General features: G+C 41.2%; 1 protein-coding gene across 1 annotated transcript in view; it reads right to left on the bottom strand.

Moving 5' to 3' along the window:
* The window catches only part of zswim5 (zinc finger, SWIM-type containing 5), a 58,925-nt gene that overhangs the window by 8,340 nt on the left and 29,256 nt on the right, over positions 1 to 21,329 (bottom strand). The window contains exons 2-12 of the mRNA XM_061085018.1: positions 11,192 to 11,379; positions 10,546 to 10,714; positions 8,850 to 8,998; positions 6,880 to 7,030; positions 5,779 to 5,955; positions 5,485 to 5,661; positions 4,728 to 4,874; positions 4,479 to 4,616; positions 2,004 to 2,155; positions 1,055 to 1,157; positions 469 to 604 (exon numbers count right to left, since the gene is read on the bottom strand). Of these exons, the coding sequence (XP_060941001.1) occupies positions 469 to 604; positions 1,055 to 1,157; positions 2,004 to 2,155; positions 4,479 to 4,616; positions 4,728 to 4,874; positions 5,485 to 5,661; positions 5,779 to 5,955; positions 6,880 to 7,030; positions 8,850 to 8,998; positions 10,546 to 10,714; positions 11,192 to 11,379 (1,687 nt within the window). The remainder of the gene's footprint in view (positions 1 to 468; positions 605 to 1,054; positions 1,158 to 2,003; positions 2,156 to 4,478; positions 4,617 to 4,727; positions 4,875 to 5,484; positions 5,662 to 5,778; positions 5,956 to 6,879; positions 7,031 to 8,849; positions 8,999 to 10,545; positions 10,715 to 11,191; positions 11,380 to 21,329) is intronic.

Here is a 21,329-nt window from a genome sequence, read left to right as displayed (position 1 = left end):
AATTAAAAACATCTGCTATTGTGAAAAGTGCAATTCAGCAGCAGTGCAAACTGCAGCCACAGAAATGACCATAAAGTAAAACAGAAAAACTGAACCAAGGGAGAGGTTAGAATTCTACTTTAGTTTTACTATGTGTAGCTAAAGCATATAGTTGGGTGCAACTGTCAAAAAAGTGACATAATGAAATACATTGACTTAAGACTCTTTATTACAGGTTCTAATAGGAACTAAATAACATTAAAACTAATATAAATAATAACATAAAGCCTACCTTTTGTTGTGACTAAGCTATTATTCATTTAACATCAACGGCATATCTAACTGCATGTATAGATAGATATGAATGTGTTATATAGTATATATAATATCCAGGAGAGAGAAGCCTCTTACAATTGTATTCTACCCGAGTATGGTGACAATAAAGACCTTGAATCCTTGTTAAATAATAAATTGAGTGTAGAGACTGACCTCATTGCGCGGAGAGCCACCTTATACGCCAGGTCAGCGTCATGTGGCAGTAGGGCGGAGAAGAGGTACTTGGCGAAGGTGTGCATTGGAACACTCTCCCTGTGGATGACTTCCCCAAGACCACTGAAGGGACCGGCTGCAACAAGAGAAAGACCAAATAAGGATTTTCTTTTTTAAGGTATGAACTTTTTACGTGATCACATCCATTGATTGACAAAGAATTTGAGTAAATAATCTTGAGAGAAATCAGTATAACACACAGATAACTCATAGATGCCTTAACCTCTTTAAAACTGGCCTTTTCCCAGGCCCCTGATTGAGAATTACTAGCCCTAAATGAATAGAATATATCTCTGCAAACACTGGGTCGATATTAATAAACTTGGCATCTATTTAAAAAGTAACACTCTATCTGCAGAGGTGTAAACGTCAGGATAGATGTTATTAGCTCACAGTAAATGAAGATGGAACACAACATAAATTAATGATTTCATTTCCACGTAAAGAAATTTGTTAGAGTGAATAACCCCTATGAAATGTTGCAGTGCAAGTGTTCTGGGAAAGTGTTGTCATTGTTGTTTCGTACCATCTAGTAGCTGTATGGTCTGTTTCCGAAGAGTCTGAACCAGGAGGTCATCCAGCTCCAGTTCTTGAAGTTTTGCAACGATCTGCTCCTCATTACGACAAACCTTCAACACAGTCACAACACAACACAAACATTATTTACCAAAGCATTACATACTATATTTCATTAAAAATGAGAGGAAGATCTTGCATTATGTTCCGAAGCAGCTAATAAACCTCCACAAGTCTTCCTAAAACAGTCATTGTTAGAGACTGTTTCTAATGCAAATATATTAATTTCAAATCGATAATGTCATTGAATCCTGTTATAATTATTTCCATAATCTAGATACAATAAATTGAGATGTATTAATTGAACCAAATTAAAAGGTGTAGAACTAAGCTGACTTAATTAAAAACAACTTTGAAGTTTAAATACCCTTTAAGAAGGGATTTTGAGATTAAGGAACTACAAGACGTGCTGCACTTAAATACCTCAAACTCCTGAATCAGTGCGTATCTATTGTTACAGTAAACAACAAAAAAAACTGATTTTATTTTAGCCAGTGATCCAGTAAAAAGTCTGTTCATTGATTTGATTGGTTCTAAATTATATTCTTGTGTGAAACATTAGTGTGTGTTGATTCTCATGACATGAACAAAGGTCTGTGGCAGCTGTGTTAAGCACTTTAAAGGAGATTATCATTCAAACAATGAAATGCTGCTTAGATTTATTCTAAATCACAATGAAATGAAGTACTGTGGCTTTCTGTTTATTGGGAACAAAATGACATGACCGTTTCTCTCTTTTTGCAGTGAAGATTTTGAACATAGACATAGATGTAAAATTACAGCAATTGCTGTTGTCTGCAAAGAACAAAGTCAGCTGCTTTCAGACATGCACAGATAGTCAACTCACAACTACATTATTATTACAGATCATCATGTGGCAGTGTGTGGTTCAGTTATACCTTATCCTGAGCATAAAGGCCCTCGGGCATGATCCTCTGCTGGCCCATACCCATGAGAGTCACCTCTAAAGCCAGAGTCAGGTACGACTCCCCAGCATCAGGACAACCCCACACTGGCACATGGTGGTAGACTGGAGGTCTGGGTTCTCCCTCTGAAGGTGAAACAAAGTAAGGAAAGAAAGAACGGATAAAGTTAGATACAATGTCCCTTGTGTGGCAGATATGTTCTGCTTCAGTCAGTAAGTTTATTAATATGAGCAGCATTAGTGGTACATGGAGTGACCCGGTTCGTGTCTCGGTGGGTTGAAGCCGTTGGGAGCACGCAATGCACCAAAATGTGTATCAGGCAGAGTTACGGGTCACTGTCATTATTACCCCTGTCAATACAGACAGTGAATCGATGCCTCACCAGATGCATCAGTTTTTTGTCACAACTGATTGACACGAACTAGCCCGAGCAGGCTGCACACACACCACACTCATCACCAAGCTTGTTTTCTCCATAATGCTGGTGTTGGGAAGGAGCTTAAGGGAATGAATCTGAGGGAAAAATTAAAAGGTTTCTCCCAGCAGCTTCCAGCCTTCTTTGTTAAGCCCCAGAATTACGGATTCAAAAAGGAAAAATGATTGCGATGGGATCTACTAGATAATGGTACACTGACCTTTAAAACGTTTTAGTCAAAATATGACACACAAGCTTCTACAAGGTTTTTTGTCTTTTTTTATTTTGACCGAGGAGGTAAGGTGTAATGGTGGTGAGCACTGTCACCTAACAGCAACAAGGATTTTGGTTCGGCCGGGGTCTTTCTGTCTGGAAGTTTGTATGTGCTAGAAAACTGGAACTTCCAGTCAAATGTTAATTAAGTAAAATTACATTGTTGACAGTATCCAGACAGTTAACATGTCTTAAATCAAACAAAAATCATTCAGTAAAGTCACAATGTGGAGTGATTCAAGCTGTATATAACCTAATGTGGGATAGATCGTATACTGCGTTCACAAATCATAATGTGGCTGCCAACCGTGCACCAATGCTGTTCAACTAAGAACAGATGCCACGAGCATCAGCTGCTGATTGGTGCACATTTGTGTCCGTCTCTCCCCCATCTCATCATTCAGTTTAAATCCCCTCTGAGCAACAGATCCCCTCAATCCTGTTTATTCCACGGATTTATGGGGAATGTATTATGTCAATGAATGTCCTCACTATGATACTAGTACAAACATGTGGTTGTGTGTGTGTCTGTGTGTGTCTGTAGAAATCTAGGAAAAAGTGCAAAACTGTTTTCACAGATTAGACCCCAGCACAAAATCTGTTTTGGTCCCGTTTCAACTGTTGATTGGTTGATTTTGAAAAGATCAGAAATGTGCTATTTGATTGGCTTACATGTAGCTGGTTCCACCCCCCATGTTGACAGACGTCCCCAGCTGTCTTCGGGGAGGAAATAAGGCAACCCCACACACATACAAAATAATCAAACCAATCTCCTCAAATTCCCAAAACAACATAAGACAATCATTCATTCTGTCTTAAGAACACACACTAGTACAATACACACACTACACACACACACACACACACACACACACACACACACACAAATGAGTGTGCCAATGGTCATTGCATTGTTTGAACTGACAATGGTTCCCTGTAGCCTAGTGACAATGGGAAAACCCAACCTCTATTCTGCTTTGTGGCAATGGCCACTGGTGCAAAAAGGCCCTGGGCAGGGTGAGAAATGCAAATGGTGATGGATTCTATACATACCACACACACACACAAAGAAGAGTGTGGTTTAAATGAGCAGGGTGTTGCAGCTCAATCCATTCATGCTCTGCTAGTTCATGGCTGTGTGCAGCACAATGGTGCCTGGTCCACATGTAAGAACATTGGGTGTGTGGTCTAATGAGTCACTGCTGGTGAACCCCATCACCTCTGCATCAGCTGGATTAGTGGGTCAGGAAGTATTATACCGTGTGTTTGTTAAAATCGAGCTACTGTACCCTCAGGGTTGAATGCAGTTATTGTAAGTCGATTTGGATAAAAAGCATCAGCTAAATGAAAAATGTAAATGTGATCAACATATCGTTGTGTGAGGAGACTGGGAGGAGTTTCATGGTTGAGTATGCATCTTACTGAGGTTCATACTCAGGCGTTTATAGGTTTAATGGACAGTACTGTATCTTAGACAACGTCAATAATGTTCAAAGTGGACACGTGGAGGATGAATGATTTGAATCTAAATATAAGTAATTCTGTCCTTAAAGTAAAGACACTGGTTTCCATGCCTGAAAACACATGAGACACAAAAACACATGATAATAGAGTAGGTTGCTCCTCCCCAAAATAAAACATGACAGGCCTCCTCTTTTGGCTTTTAAATAAGTCTAATAAGAGTTTTGATGATTTCTTATAATAATTCCCTTGAAAAAAAAACTCAATTAAAAAGGAGAAACGGAATTCTGTGTATGTACCTCCGGTATCCATGCTGTTGTCGTCATCCACGCGGCAGGTTTCTGTGAGAGTGATGAACAGACAGCCAATCGGGTCTAAGGGATGACCGACCCAGCCTTCTAGGTTAGTGGTGGAGGTCACACCCCTCTGGAGGAGCTCTGACAGAGGATAAGAGGCGAGAAGTCAGCCAAATGTAAATTGAGTGGTCATGGCACCGTCGCTCCAGAAACAGCATAATAGCTATGTGAGTGTGTGTGTGTGTATGATACCTTTCTTTTGGTGTTTGTAGATGTCCATCTGTCTCTGCTGTTGGAGGCGAAGTGTGTTGATGATAGCAACAGCCAATCGCAGGGCTTCCCTTGAGTAACCGTGGGAACGCAGGGCATCGACGCGAGCGCATGCTGTTGGTACATGGTCTGTGTGGTTGACAATCGAAAATAGGTGGGGTCAGAACAGCTTCATACTGATACACACACACACAGAAATGAACGTGAAAAGATCTTAAATGGGCTTTTTTCCTCCAAAACTTTTTTTATTCCCTCTTTTACAAATAACCAAAGAAACAATCACACTGGGGGTCATAGAATGTTGTTAGTAACTGCACAAACACACTTTCTCACACACCCACACACTCTGCAGGCTCAGCAGAACGCCAGTGCGTGTCTGATAGCTGGCTTAAGTTGCAGAATCTGACAGATCTTAGCTGGAAGCTGCTTACTGCAGATACTGGCCTCAATATCAGCAGAATTAGAGTGTGTGTGTGTGTGTGTTTGGAATTAGAGATTGTGGGTATATGGATGTACCACAGGAACACTTGCATTCCTCCTGAAAATCAAGTTTTCAGAATCTCACAGGTTCCACAGGAATTGTGTGTGTTTGTGTGCATGTTGTTCAGTCCACGTTTCTACCCTGAATACATATCAAATTTGACTAAATGAATAATAGAGTATAAATGCAGAAAGCAAATAATGCAAAAGGCAAAAATAATGTTTTTTTCTGGAAATTAATAATGAATTGTGATTTTACCGAGCCAGAGTGGCAGACCCTGTGGGTTGAACAGCAGGCTCTCCCCCTCTCTCTGGTAGGACGGGGACATGTAGTAATCGCTGCTGATGATCCTCTGGAGGTGACTGTCCTGCCAGTGGAGGTCACAGGCTTCGTTGGCCCGGCTGAACACTGTCCTCCTCGGCCTGGACACGGAGTCTGAGAAAGACAAAACATACAGGATCAGTCAGAGTGACAGGTTGCTCCATCAAGATCAAATTTATTCTGGTTTGCTTTTATATTTTGATCACAGAGTATGTGTGTGTCTGTACCCACCCTGTGCGAGGTTGCTCTGTGGAAGAGCGTTAGTGATGTTTGGAAGCTCGCTGCCATAGTTGCCGTCCTCCAGCGGGCAGACGTCCATGTCCCCCCACTTCTTCAGCTGCTTGAGCCAGGTGCTCTTCTCCTCACTTTTACAGTGGGGGTTTAGCACCACACACACCCACAGTGCACCTGGGGAAATGAGGGTAGTCAGAGGTCAGTATACAGAGGTCAAAAAGGGAGTGTGGTCCTAAATGAGAGACTTGACCTGCTACGAAAATCTGTCAGTAATCAATTAATCATTCAAGTCATTTATCAAGCATTCTAAACATAATCAATTGTGACAGTAAATGGAGGTTGAAGATATAACCTTCTGGATGGTTATTCAACTGAATGATCGAGGGAACAGCAGACTGTATGAAAATAATCAACGGTCTTTTAAAAAAATACAATTCAATGTAATAATAAAAACAGAAAAACTGGACAAATCTGAAGAATAATCTTTCAGTCATGTCAAGTGAACAATCTGCTGCACGTCATTAAATCCCACATCCACAATTATGATAATTATAAATTGTCATATTTTATATATCAAAATGTTGGAAATAAAAACTGACAGCTAGGTGGTCTTCTTTGCTTCCTTACTGTTTTTTCCTCTAGAGTTCTACATGAACATCAAACTGTATTTTTGCATCTGAGAAAAATAATCAGGCAAAAAACTCTGACTGTCAGGCTGTTTTTTTTGTTGTCTCCCTGTGACTGTGTCATGATCTCCCTGGCTGACCCAGGAAGTGTTCTTATTGACCTCTTAAATGCTGAGATTGATTGCAGAGAAGCTGAGCAGCCGTATTGATCGGCAGCCTTTATCATTCACTCAGTGCGGAGCGAGAGGAGAGGCTGGAGCGGGAGGAGAAGCTACAGACTGGAAGACCTAATAGCTTAGTGACTGAGTGTTCACCTAACCAGGTGAATATTCATCTCAGTCACAGACAGACTGGACACGTCTGTTTGACAGCCACTGACTTACGAAAACAATAAAAAAATTAAAATGGAGAAATCAGAATCAAATATTTCTGCATGTTTCTTTTTGCACAACGTTTCTTTATCTCAACTTACCCAGCTCATCCCACAGCTGCCGACACTTGTCCGTCATGCCCGTGCCTTGCTGTCTCCATAGCGACAGACGAGGGTCCGCCATAAACTGTTCCGTTATGAGCGTCAGCATTCGGGCGCCGTTGGAGTCTCGCATTCGTAGCATCTCCCGCACCTGGAAAGACCCGGAGAGCACAGTTAGAGTCATTGTATGTAGAACGTCATTATAACATTACAATCTTTTCAGGAGAGAATACAAAATTTGAAACTATACGTGATATTAATAGGTATTAAAATCAGTATAAAGTCATAAATGTAATTATAACTGTTGACAGTTAATCTGTTAAATTTCTACTTTCATCTTGCCTTAAGCAAAAAAAAACGTCTTATCATCGATCATCATTTCAGGCTTTTTGCTGGGAGAAATCTGTTCTGGAAGCGTTTAAGCAACAGAACCATTTAAAAAGTATTTATTTAGCACCGGTATCAGAAAAAACGATACCTAACTCTATGCATGATCTGAGATGCACTGAAAATTTAGTTAGCCACATCATCTTTTGAGATGAAACATAAACTCACTGATTCAACTAGGAAGCGAATAAAAATCCAAGGCAGCTCAGGTTGGAATGTACAGTACATGATAGAGGGATACATGTCTGAAATCCAGTCACAATGGAAACGATAAAGCATGATGTCTTACACACGCCCACCTGATCAAGTACATCTAGCATTTCATCTTCTAGTTCAAAAGCAGACTGTAAGATGTTATAAAACCATTTCAATCCCACCTGAAACTAAATAAAAGCAAGAGTTTGGCATTGAAATGGAGAGATAATAGGTTGTGTATAGTGGCCTCTTTACACTCAGACAAAGAGCACTAGGAAGGCCAATTTATAAAACCTCTACACCAACTTTGAAGATTTGCAAGGTTATATTTAACCATATTAAAGACCAGTTGGTGTCTCGAGTTTGAATAATACAGTTAAAGCAATCTTGAAATGTTCTCTAGACTCGCGTTATGTGTAGTTTCGCCGTGGGAAAGCAAAGTTTCACATGGAGACAAAAGATCATTGCCGAATGGAAGGCCAATTTATAAAACCTCTAAACCAACTTTGAAGATTTGCAAGGTTATATTTAACCATATTAAAGACCAGTTGGTGTCTCGAGTTTGAATAATACAGTTAAAGCAATCTTGAAATGTTCTCTAGACTCGCGTTATGTGTAGTTTCGCCGTGGGAAAGCAAAGTTTCACATGGAGACAAAAGATCATTGCCGAATGGACACAAAAGAGCACAGTCATCTGTAAATCCTGGTATTCTTTGACACTACAGAACAAGTGCTGTATGTGAAGTTAAAATTAAGATGTGACAAATATGTAGGAGAAAATTCTGACTCAACTACTGGATATTTGGGGGCAAACTTTTGTCAACGTTACATAAACATGAGTTTACTCATAAAAAAAGGAGTTGAATTTTACAGGCAGGGGAGAGTCTAATAAAAGTCACTATTGTGTTGGATTATTGGAAATTTGGAAAAAAAACTTTAGCCTACATCAGTGTGATCACTTTTGTATTCTTTTTTGAAGTCGAAAAACCTAATGCAAGTTAGCAGTGACATTTCACCTATAAAGAAAAACTGTGGTTCATAAAAACCAAAGCAATGAGTGGAAAGACGATAAAATGTACCAGAGAGTTAAGGAGAACTGCAGAACTGTGGGATAATGTCAAGTGGGTTCTTCACTAAAAGCAACCCATGACAAATTTGAACCATTGTTATTATAGGAAAATTCATAATAGCAATATAAATAGATGGGTAGAGCACAAGGTAGTTTTTAGTGTTCAAAATTATTTTTATCACACACATTTTAGACATTTTATTATAGTTTCAAAATGATCACAGGTCTGTTCAAATGGGCTGCTACATATTTAACTCTTTGGTTTCTTGCATTAATAATATCTAACACTGAAGCAGAGGTAGGAAGCAGTGACGTGTACCTTAGCAAACATGGAGTTGAGCTGCTTCCCAGAGCCGTAGTATCCTCCCTGGGATAGAAACTGTTTGACTTGCTCCCTGACCTGATCCTCGTCCAGATGCCAGCAGTTGTCATCGTCAATGCTGGCACCAGCAGTTGGGTCTGGTGCACCTGGGAATTCACAAACACATATACTTAATGGCAGGCACAAACACACAAACACACAATACTATATGGAACTGCATGAAAAACTGGATTAAACTGAAAACAGAGGCACAGTTTCAATCCAGCATCAACATTCCTCTCACATCATGAAAGATGCTGTAAGCAAAGGCACGTCTGTATATTCACTGGGTGGCTCCATTCCTTCCTGTTCACAGTTGTTAACCCGAGGAAAGAAAGTAAACAGAGGGTAACTATGGGAAATGGAGATTACTTTTAGATAGCCACTCCACAAAAACACAGCTTACTGTGCTAGATACTGACATTTGATCCCAAATTTATTCCTTCAATGCTGAGAGAGAGTCATAAATAACCATCCTGAGAGCAAAACTAAGAAATGAGTAATTCTGAGGTCATCGAAATCGTTGCCAGCACTCACTGCTTTCAAACCTATTTGTTTTAACATTTAACTTAAAGTGCAGCAATGTGACATTTACAAAAAGCTGCTCTTTCTACACTTATCATACCCTGCAGGGATATAAGTCCAACTTTATTTTCCTTCTATTCCGCACTGAGCGTTGCGTCTGAGAAATACTACAGGGAAATGTAGATATGCACTGAAGGGGGGGGAGCTGCTTTGATCTAGGAGGAAGTGAGCTGAGGAAGGCCCAGAGATGTGTTTCCAACTGGCTGGGAGTACACTGCAGCAAACAGCAACATTCCTCCATCAAAGGCTGCCTCGCTCCTGGATCGACTGAACTTCAACCCCCATGATCCCCCTTTGCTGAGAGGAAACACAGCCCGGGGCTTCCTGGACAGAAGAGCTGGAGAATGTCAACATTTAGCGAGGAGGATGAAATAGAGAAACCAAACGAGTTTTGTTTGGTGAAAGGATGTGTCTCGTTTGTCGTTTCCCTGATGCACGCCCATTGCTGTTCTCCTCCTCTTTTTCATCTCGATACTTTCTCCGGCCCTTTCATCTCTCCACTCCTTTCCGCCTCCTCCCTCCCATTTCCCTGAGTGCCATTTCTCCTGTCTCTTCCTCTCAGTGTCCCCTTCCTTTCGACACATCTCTCCTTTTTACCCTCTGCAGCATCCATTTCATCATTCAACTTATTTTTCTCTGCTTTCTTCAACATAGCCCAGCCACTGGAAGGAGGTGGTGACTGGAGAGTGGGAACTGAGAAATCAAACGAGCCATTTGAAGCCCGGGCTCGCTGCTTCGCCAGAGTAATCAGGGGCTCTGACGTATGACAGCCTGTAGGCTTGCATGCGGCATGTTTCAAGTCTGGAAGCTTTTAAGTCTGGCCTGTTGCTGTGAAGATATCACTGCAGAGGGATGGACAGCATCTCCACAAAGCAAGAACTTTTCAAGAATTAAGAACAGGTAGAAAAGAAGAGAAGAAAACTTTCATATTGACTGGTCTGTCCTCCTGACATTCAAAATCAGATCCAGATGATGCAACATGAAAGTTAGAAATGAAATCCGACTTATTGTTGCTTGAAATCAAACCAAACACAGACTGAACATGTTGGCGCAGGCGTTGTCGTCTCACCATGAACCTGGTTGATCTCAGAGTTGGAGGAGAGGATCTCATCGGCCAGTTTCTGAGCGGTGGGCAGCACCTCAGTGTGGTGGGCTGTTATCAGATACTGGACCAGCTTCTGCAGCTGGTCTCTGTTCATCTGGAACAGCGTCTCGGAGATGGGCAGCCGCAGCTTCACCTGCATCAGACACACACACACACACATGTGTTGGTGCATGACATGGCAACTTTTCGTATTGTAACGTGTGAGTCTATACCTTTTGTCTCTATTTAAGAACTCTCTAATCAAACCAAAAAACTTAGTAAACACTTTGAAGCAACACTGTAGCTTTTGCCAATGATTTTTAAGCTGTTCTTCTCTGTGAAGTTGCATGATGTTTAGACTCATTGCACCACATAACTAAGGCAACAGAAGTAGAGTAGTGCTGTTAGTATTCTAAAATTTAAAAACAACTTGAAAAAATATGGGATGTTTGTCACTCTTTAACGCTGCTCTATATTATTCTAATTTGGCATGTTTGAGTTGCCTTCTTCAGATGACTTTTACTTGTCTTTGTGTATGTTTAAAATGTATGCATAGTGGAAAAAATACATTAAACAGAAAGTCAAAGTTTATGATATTAAGAGATGAAATACTGTGAATTGTGATTATTACCTGTTCAGGCTTGCGAATCCGGTAAAGAGACAGCGCCACCACATGCGCACAGTAGAATATATCCCGGTTCCCGCAGCCACAAGTGACGGAGGTTATCTTGCAGCGGTCAAAGCTGATGGCCACCTTGTGTGTGACCTCTGGCTCTGATGGTGTGGTGGGTTCAGTTACTGTGCCACTAAGGTGAAAGCCTGCAAAGACACAAGGAAAAAGGGGAAAAAAGTGAGACTTTATTGCAGCAAAAATAGCTAGGTAACATTCACATTTGTTGAACTTGACAGACTTTTTCAGCTTTTTTTCTGCAGTTATTAACACAACCATGTTCATGACTTTACATGGGTATTAATGACAACAGCCCTCATATACAAAGTGAACTATTTGCTGAAAACTAATAATAAAGTCCTGAAAAACTAACAAAGAAAAATGCGAACACTAATTCACAGACATTAATAATAAATTCTGGTGTATGGGCACACATGGTAGAGCAGCCTTATACGTATGTGTTAAAGCATAATGCAAAATCTAAATCCACAATATCTTTGTACAGACCAAATGTAGGTTGAGGGCAGACACACACATACACTGACATCCAATCGACTTGCTACAACAAAGAGAAGCTACAGGGGTGTCTACATAAAGAGTTAAAAGAGACTGATGTATGTTATTGAATGTAGAGACTGTTACACAAAATAAAAGAAGTAGGTTGTGAACCAAGACCAATCTAATCAACAATCTCAACCTAATGCACAACACTGCTGACAAGCAAAGAAAAAACTGAACTTTAGAAACACTAACCAAAACTGCGTTGGCCAAAAATAACTTTGACAAAAGGCCTATGTTTATGCAGAATTGTTGCTACATGTACACTTACTTATCAAAGAGAAAATACCATGAGGAAATTCCAGTTTTGATGATTAGGGGTCTAAAGCAAGAAAGCATCGATCCTTTCCATCTGAACAAGCCACCATGAAACCAACCCAACAATTATTACAACCACATGAAAACCGCTGACCGACTTTCTGACAAACTGACCCAGCTGGCTACATGCCAACCATCACAACTGGCAAACATGTCAGCTTGAAACACAACTACACATGCCTCCTCATGAATAATACTGTCAACTTATTCACAAACTGATTGATTTCTAGACATTGACTGACCAACACTAACTGTCCACTGTGTCTAACAGGGCATCTGACTATGACAGGAAGGATGAGCAAGACACTGAGAGAGCAGACTGCAGGGGGAGAAAGAGAAGCTGATGCATCTGGAAGTGATAGACATAAAGAGTCCTCCAAACTGTTGAAACCTCTCTCCCCTACTGAGCGCGCCTGTCCAACCAATCTTTGTGTCTTGCAGCACATGGTAATATCATAAATGTCAGAAGAAAGGGTTTCCATTCCTTTCCTCTGTCTCTATAATGGATATACCTGTCGAGCCAATTTGCAGAAACCACAGCTTAGGCTAATGGAGTCCAAATTTGATCTTGCAGTGGTGAAATCATCACAGCGGAGGCCAAAAGATCATTCAAAAATCCGGAGGAGAGCATTTCTTAAAAGCATCGGGGGAACATTTGGGAGCTATCTACCCTCAAAGCTGTCTAAATAGGGTCTTGTCAGTCATCAGTCATTGCTGCACTTGCCTCTAGAAATCCAGTATAGCATTTCAAATAAGTGCAAAAATTTTGATGGCAGATGACATTCAGCATTAAATCTCTCCCACAGCTGAAAGAGCTGATTTCCCTCTTTCTCTCGGCTATGGACCAACCCCCCCCCCCCCCCCCCCCTTCTCTCTATGTCTTTGTCTGTTAGGTTAAAGCCTATTGTTGCTCAGGCCACGGGATGATTGTTACAGTGACACTGCTGCTCTTTTCACTTTCAATCAAGTCAAAAATGGCTCAGACACAGTTTATAGTCCGTCTGTCTGACACTCCTCACCTCTCTTTTGCCAGGTTGACCCATAGAACCTACAGCGATGCTGGGTTTAATTATCTGGTTAAGACAGCTGTTTTTTGGGCATTCATATCTTAATTAAGGCTCTTCCCATGCAACATGGCCATTCCTATATGATTTTATGTGAGACTCTAACTGTCTCATAGGAATGACAGGATATAATGTATGGCAACATATTTTTAGTCACTAAGTCACTTAAGTCACTAGAATAGTTTCACTTTTTAGTCGAGTTTTACATTTTTCATCTGTTATCTATTGTCCCATATGACACAAGCAAATGTTGAGTTTTTACGGATTAAAGTCCAAGCAACAAACAAGCATTTTAACTAATAATACAAATAGAATGGGACCAAGGATGGAACCTTGGGGTACTCCATGGCAGACAAGATTACAAGATTTCTTGTTTCTTTCTCCAACTCATAGACATGTATCTAGTTCCATAGCTCGATGAGTCAATACTCAAAGGCTTAATGAAAAACATACCCATTCTTTTTTGTGCCAATCTCATGAGGACTTCTTACCACTCTCTCCCTCCCTCCCTGTGTGTGTGTGTGTGTGTGTGTGTGTGTGTGTGTGTGTGTGTGTGTGTGTCTTCAGCAGATGGGGATGAAATGACACTTGATAAAAAAAGATACTGCATCAGACAAACCCACACACACATACAAAAGCATGGAAACACACTGAACAAAACTACCTTTTCAGACCCTGTCTGTTTTTGTTCTTAATGCCATAGTGAGCACATCAAGACCAAATAATGCACAAAAGTCAGTGATATTTACAGTAGACTATGCGCACACATGCACACACAAACAAACACGCACACTTCATGCATTTCCATGTATCTTTGCTCGTGGCTTGGTTATTCTATGTGTGTTATGTGTTTTTGTCTGTTCTGATGCAGATATGTGTGCTTGCCTAGAAAGCCTAAACACAATGTGTGACATCTTCATCTCTGACAAAAGTGTGTATGTATGTGTCATTTGTGGTTATTCATGAGTCACACTTGTGCTATGTATAGAGTCTAGTGAATTTAAATCCACAGTGGTTTACCCACCTCTCCATTGAGGAAATTCAGATTATGTGAGTAGATATATCTGAATTATTTGCATTTCAAACTATACTTTTATGCATGTGGGAAAGACATTGAAACATATAATAATACAGGTGTCTTTTTATAGATTTGGATAAATTCCTGCTTAGATGTATGCGAGAAAACCACAAACAATTTTGGAAAAATATATATATATCTTTGTTTATATATGAACATATAAACACACTTTACCCTGCCTCCCGCCCTCCTGGTTGTACACCATCTGCCACTCGATGGAAACTCCACCCACACATAAGCAAGTCAGCAAATCAGGAGGGAGAGAGCTCCTCACGCTCATAGGCCATTAACCCCCTAATCAGCTGGGGAGATGGAGCCGGGCGCTGAGCCAATGTGAGCATGTACACCCACACCCACACACACACACATGCACAGATGATAGTCTTATTCAACCCCTGCCTCACCACAAACCTCGCAGACAGACAAACCCCGCCCACCCCTCAGAGTGCATTTTAAAGTTCAACAAGAGAATATCTTTGATTCTATTTTTCTACTTCCCCCACAGCAATGCGCACTGCAAAAAAACGACTCCTTCATTTGGCCACCCACATAGGATCACTACTCTCATTTGGTTACGTTATATGGATTGGAGTGAAATTAAAGGAAAACCAAATAAAGTTACACCAAAAGCCTACATGACAGTTTTTGTTGACAAATCAATTACCTCATCTGATATTTTAAGGATAGTAGCTTTTAGCACTGATGTCAATAGTCAACCTGTCTTAGACAGTTATTTAAATGTAACTCAAATTTAAGCTGGAGTTACTACTTTTTATCCAACCAAACTGCAATTGTTTCCGCCATCATCTACTCTTGAAATGGATAACATGATTTTCTCATTAGGTCTTACAACCTTGGCAATCAAAAAAAAATCTTGTTTGGGAATCATTAACAAAACTCTCTGTTAAATTTAAATGTCTTTTAAAAATGTAATAATACAATGAACTGGTATCTTTTTTGTTTTACTCAGCACTGGCCTAATGGTCTAATCCTAACAGCTCGTTATTATGGTGCTTTATCACTATATTTCATTAGAAAAACACTATAAGTAGGTTGATGATGTTTCTCATCTTGAGTAGATTTAGTCTTTTTTGATTCAACACAACAAAAACACACACTCTCATTGTGAAACACTGGCTCATCCTCCTCCGCTACCCTCAAACCTAAGACTTCAGTAACACTGTATCCTCGCTCTTTTTACGTCGATGACTATTTACTTTGATCAAGAAACTCAATCCTCCGTGAAATGCATCGACTGTAAAAAAAATCCCACTGCCTTTTTATCCCTTCTCTAATCTCACCACCCCTTTCCAAAAGTAGCAGAGGATTCATCCTCCTCCAGCAGCCAACATATCCCTCGCAGCCTGTGGCCCTTCCCATCTTCCATCTGTTCTGACAGCTCCAAGGTTAACACAGAACCCCCCCGTTCGCTCTCATTCACACACACAAGACACACACATGGCCCTGTATTCAATCAGCCATCTATCTCTGCACAGCAGACGTGCATATGCACAGAAACACACAATCACACACACACACACACACACACACACACACACACACACACACACACACACACACTACACTCAATTTCTCCTTTTCCCCTCTGCCCATCCATCCATCCATCATCCATCATTCACCCATCCATCCGTCCATCTCTCCCTCCTACAGTGTTTGCTGATGCGATAACAGTTGATTGATTCATTTGTGATTTCCCAGAACCCATGTCCCACACAAACATGCACACAAATCCTTGCTAACCACCGGGACTCATTTGTCATGATTACACTGAATTGATTCCCTGATTTGCTCTATTCTGTTGCAGCAGGGGAGGCGAGAACCATGTGACGAGGAAGAGAAAAAAAAGAAGTCAGCTGATGTGCCGCTGTAGAAACAACAAGAAAGTAAAACTGCAGATCTGACAAAGCTGACACGGGTGAAAATCAGCAAACGGCTGACGTGTCAGCCCCAAGTTCCCAACCTGATTGAGCAAAGAGCAACAAAAAAAAGAAAAATGGGGGAAATAGAGAGAAATAAGTCCAGAGGGAGAGACGGTAGAGCTTGATGTAAACCTGATAACTCTGAAAAGAAGTTCAGCAAAAATGGCCAAGAGATAAAGAGAGGGACAAAGGCAGGTCAAAATCATCAGAATGAGGAAGAGCACATATAATGAAGCTTGTGAGTCCAGTTTTGGACAGGCACACACATAGGTATATTGCTAAAGATAAAAGCTATGGGGATTGGATGGAAGGATGGAGGGAGGGATGGCGTCATTACTTGACAACGTCTGAAATTCAATCAAGGACTTCATCTGTCTGATCTGAAAGCAAGCAATCTTACATGAAAGCTAAAGTGGTCCAATTCAAGACTTGCATACATGCTGCTGTTAATGGAGAGCCACTTGGTCGATTAATGCTATTGTGAGCGTGTGCAGCACTAGAATGAAGGTTACTTGGAGAGGAGAAAAGCCATAAATGCTGCTTTCAGCTGCAGAGAGCAGTAAAGCTTCCAAGCAAACACAAGAAATAAATGATATGGAATACATAGCTAAAGCTGGGTTGAGGTGAAGCAGAGTTAGGGCCTTGATGCATGTGTGTCATACACAAAAATCAGCTCCAGTGTAAACCATGATTATCCTAGGCTAAATTGGATATAAGAAGGCAGAGTTTTGGGGGGAGGTTTGGTCTGTTGTTTGTTCTGTTTTAAGTGTAAAGACATAATGTTGCATGCAGCCTTGTCTGGCTGCACTGACGCAGACATGAGAAAATAATGTATCAAGCTACACTTGAGACAGGCTAGCATCACTCCCCTGCATGTGATAAAACCTACATTCACTGTCTGCTAGAAAAACTTGGATTCCAGTTTTGATTTATCATTTCTTCGGCATAGGATTGTACTCCGTTCCTAACCCTTGAGGCAACAAAGGTGATGGCATATGAACCTACCAACACACAGCATGGAGTGTGATGGAAACCTGCTTCACAACAAACTAGTATCAAAGGTGCAAAATTTCAAAGTATCGACAACTGGGAGAGTTTAATGTACAAAAGGGCGGCAATTCAGCAGCATCTTTTAATTCCCACTGCAAACAAATCTACTGCAATATCCTAAATGCAAAGAAGAGCGCTCATATGCCTGGAGTCAGTGAGATGCACGATGGAGCCTGCCTCTTTATATCTATACTATTTATACTCTATCTATAACAAATGTATGAACCAGCTTGTGATGTATGCTGATATGAAGCACAGAACTCGTATTCGTATAAATATTCATATTTAATGGAGATTTTAATAATGTTAGCCTCCTGTTAGAGCTAGACGCTGGGACTAAAAGCAGGACAAGTGCAGAAGACAAACTGTAAAGGTCCCTGTATCTCAGTGTGCCACCATCTTTCCTCTGAGCAAAGAGGACAGAAACATACCATTGTATGGACACACAAACACTAACAACACACCCCAACATGTAAGAATATGAAAGGAACTGACAGCCATAAAAGGTCATCGCACTGGATTTGCCCTCCAATCACCATTACACCGTCTTACCAAAGACATCCACACACATATACTCATATGTATATTGTGTGTAACACCATTTTTTAATAAGGGGAACCAGACGTTCACATGTAAACAGACACTACATACAACATACACACGTTATCTGCAACCGCATAAGTATGGCTCGTTCCCTACAGCAAACTGTTCATCTGGTGTGTGTATCCTGATTATCTTTGTTTGTTAATTCTGGAGAAGGTTTATGTCTTTCCCTGTGCATCTTTGTAAGCAATGCATCTAACGTTAATGTGGTTATGCACACACATATGCGCACTTATACACATGGATTTCCTGCTTGTGTTTACATATGCCAAGCCTGTTGTCTCCCTCTGCTGCTCTTTTGTCTTGTCCCTCTCTGTCTCTCTCGCACTTTGCCCTTTTCCTAAACCAGCCGTGGCCTTAGCCATGGTTTTTGTTTAATATGGCGGCACGCAAAGCAAAGGAACAACCATCTGCCATATGCATGCAGCCGCCGTCTTAGGAACAACAAGGGGCTGGCATCACAATGCCTCTTTAGTTAGTGTGTGTGTGTGTGTGTGTGCATGCATGTGTGTGTTTGTTCTTCAAGCACAGTCTGCAGGGCAAGATAAGTATGCATTTAAGAGGCTTATATTTCATTTCAGGAACTGAAGGAGACAAAATGGCTCCATTCTGTGTTGGCGGACACAACATAAGGAATGACTAGGTAGCAACAAAAAGAGGAAAGAAAGAAAAAGCTCACTCTGGCGCCGTTCATGTACATCTACAGAGGAAGGAGGTACAAAGCCAAGCATTTGTAGTTTGTGCACAAATACAATTGAGCACAAAGCTGAACATTTGATACACAAATCCAGTTTCATTAATCAGTGTTTTTTTTTACTATACAACTAAAAGCCAGTACCGGACAAAAGAAGCCAAATCAATCTATAGACTGAACAAAAGTAACTTCAAGGACTTTTCAAAATGAGCTCATATTGACCTTGGCTTGTCAAACAGATGACACTCTTAGAGAGGCTCTGAAGAGAGCCGTGCTGTAAAGGCAAAAACTCTTTGACTTGGAAACATTTAACGACGGTTTATTCTTGGTGCTCACATTTGTTGAAGGTTAATCACTGTTTGGATTCTGAGCAAACTCGGGGAAATGAAAATAAATGCTGCCGGTTTACTGGTTAATCTGGTTGCCCATTTGCCATAGTAACAGTGAGTGTGTCTCACCGGGGGTTCATATCGAACAAAGAAGCAGAAATTTCAGACATGGACTCAGTTCAATCCCTGTTGGCAAATCTGAACAATAAATAGCAACTGTAGGTTGCGTGTGATGTTTTGGTTTCAATTCGACAAGATTGTTTTTTCTTTCAGTACATTCTGGAAAATATTTTGTCCAACGCAAAGGTTGTGACATTTGAGGTTTTGTTGGACTGTCTGTATGTCTCAGTTTAGAAACCTTTCCACCCCCTGATTAGCCTCCAACCCAACAGAGCTGATCACTTGCACAATCATGCATGAAACATGAATAATGAAATATAATGAAAACAGCTTGCAAGCCAATATACAAGCTGACGATCCACACATGCTCTCGCTCCCCTCTCTCTCACACACGCACATACACAATAGCACTGCAAGGGCGAAACTCTCATTTATCCATTAGCTGAAAAGCAATCACAGATTTGTGCAGACACACACACACACACACACACACAGGGGTGGGGGACTTCTGGTTGACTTCATCAAGCTCTCATCAAGCCAAGCCACCATATGGAGATGGGGCCCAAAACAGAGGGGGATTGAATTGTGTGTGTATTTGTGTGTTTGTGTGTGCATGCACAGAGGCCCCCCCTCCCAAAATGCAGCAGCATCAACACAAAGGAAGCATGCATCACCAAATCAGCTTTTTCTTGCATACATTATGACTCTGCTGTTACCCCATTAAGAAGACACCCCTACACACACACACACGCACACACACACACTCACACACACACACAAACCCTGAAGGTGTGTTGAGCTGAAAACAACTGAAGCAAAGCCATGATGAGGGAGACACTGATTACCACCTCCTTCTTTTTCCTATCCACTCACACACATTTCTCCCCAATCCCCCCAGTCTTTACTCCCGTCGCTCTAATGTCTGGTCTTATCTTCCTCCCTTTTCTCTCGCTCATCCCAGCATGGCACCTTGAAAAACCTAAGAATCCCCACACACACACAAATATGCACTGTGTACCAAGGCCAGCTTGCTGACATAGGCAGACAGTCGTACAAGGGGCATACATTGAATTTTAATCTGGGCGTGACCTGCTTTTTCTTGGTCCCCCACTTCCCCTCAGGGTTCCCTCCCTTACTGGCTGCCCCCATAGAGGCAGCCTTTCACAGGCAAGCGCACCCCCTCCTCCATAAGCACCGCCCACCCCGACATCCCCTCTAAGACCCAGGCTGTAGGCCTCGAGGCTGGGGCCTCGCCTGCCATTGTTAGCCCACAATGGGTGAGATGCGGCTGGCAGGCAGGCAGCAGCCAGGAGGCCATGCGAAGGAAGCCCAGGCAGAGGGAAGAGAGCGGCTACTGGAGGGGGAGGATGGATAGATGGATTGGAGGGGGTGGTCTGGCATGCTTGGACAGGCAGATATATAATGACAAACTTAATTTCTGAAATGAACATGAACTGAAAAGACAAATGATGAGAGAAAATGAGGAACTATAAATGGAACTCACCATATGAGAAAAGTAATGCAGTACAAGGGAGGGAAAGCTGTCCGTTATTAAACAAACTCAAACAGACTGTGTGACTGATGCAAGCTCTGTAGACAGAGTCAGTACTGCATTGTAGTAGAAGCAGGTCTCCTCCATTGAATCAGCTGTCTAAAGCTGGGATCAGGGTTAATATAAAGTGTGTTTCATTCTGCAAAGGAAGTAATTTATTTCTGCCAGAAAACAACACTACCTCAGTATTCAGAGAGATGCATAAGCACCGAGTTAAAAATGTCATTAATTTCAATGAAACCAGATTCCCAGCAAAGAGAACACACTGGCTGTTCTTCTCATTCGTGTTCACTCTTTTACAGATTGAGTCAACTGTAAATTTGGTTACCCGAGTAATTTATGTCAGGTTAAGCTATTTCAAAACTAACGTTTGTAAAACACTATATTCTGTTTGGTTGAAGTTACATCATGGTTTCTTATCGTCTCCCACTATTTTCTACTGCTGAACCATTCCATTAAAAGAATATTTTCTACATGTCTGCTACATTGCTTTAGTAACATATATTTTAAAATGCCCCTTTCGGACCTGGCATCGACACATAACCTCATTTTGCGAGCCCCTTAATTTTGGTTTTCAAAACACCCCATTTTAGCTAGAAAACTCCATGGTTGTGTTTCAGTCTGGATAGGCAGAAACCAATGTTCTAACTCAGTCACAACATTTGTGTCCTTAATTCAACATACTCATGTTAGACTGTGACCTTTTTTCTTTTATTTTGAGGACAATGTGTCACAGTGAACAGTGTGCTTAGTTTAAAAGAAATATGATAGCTTCAGGGCAGACACCTCATAT

The sequence above is a fragment of the Limanda limanda genome, chromosome 13 (genome assembly GCF_963576545.1).
Source record: "Limanda limanda chromosome 13, fLimLim1.1, whole genome shotgun sequence".
Classification (NCBI taxonomy): Eukaryota; Metazoa; Chordata; class Actinopteri; order Pleuronectiformes; family Pleuronectidae; genus Limanda; species Limanda limanda.
This window is presented reverse-complemented; position numbering and strand designations above follow the sequence as displayed.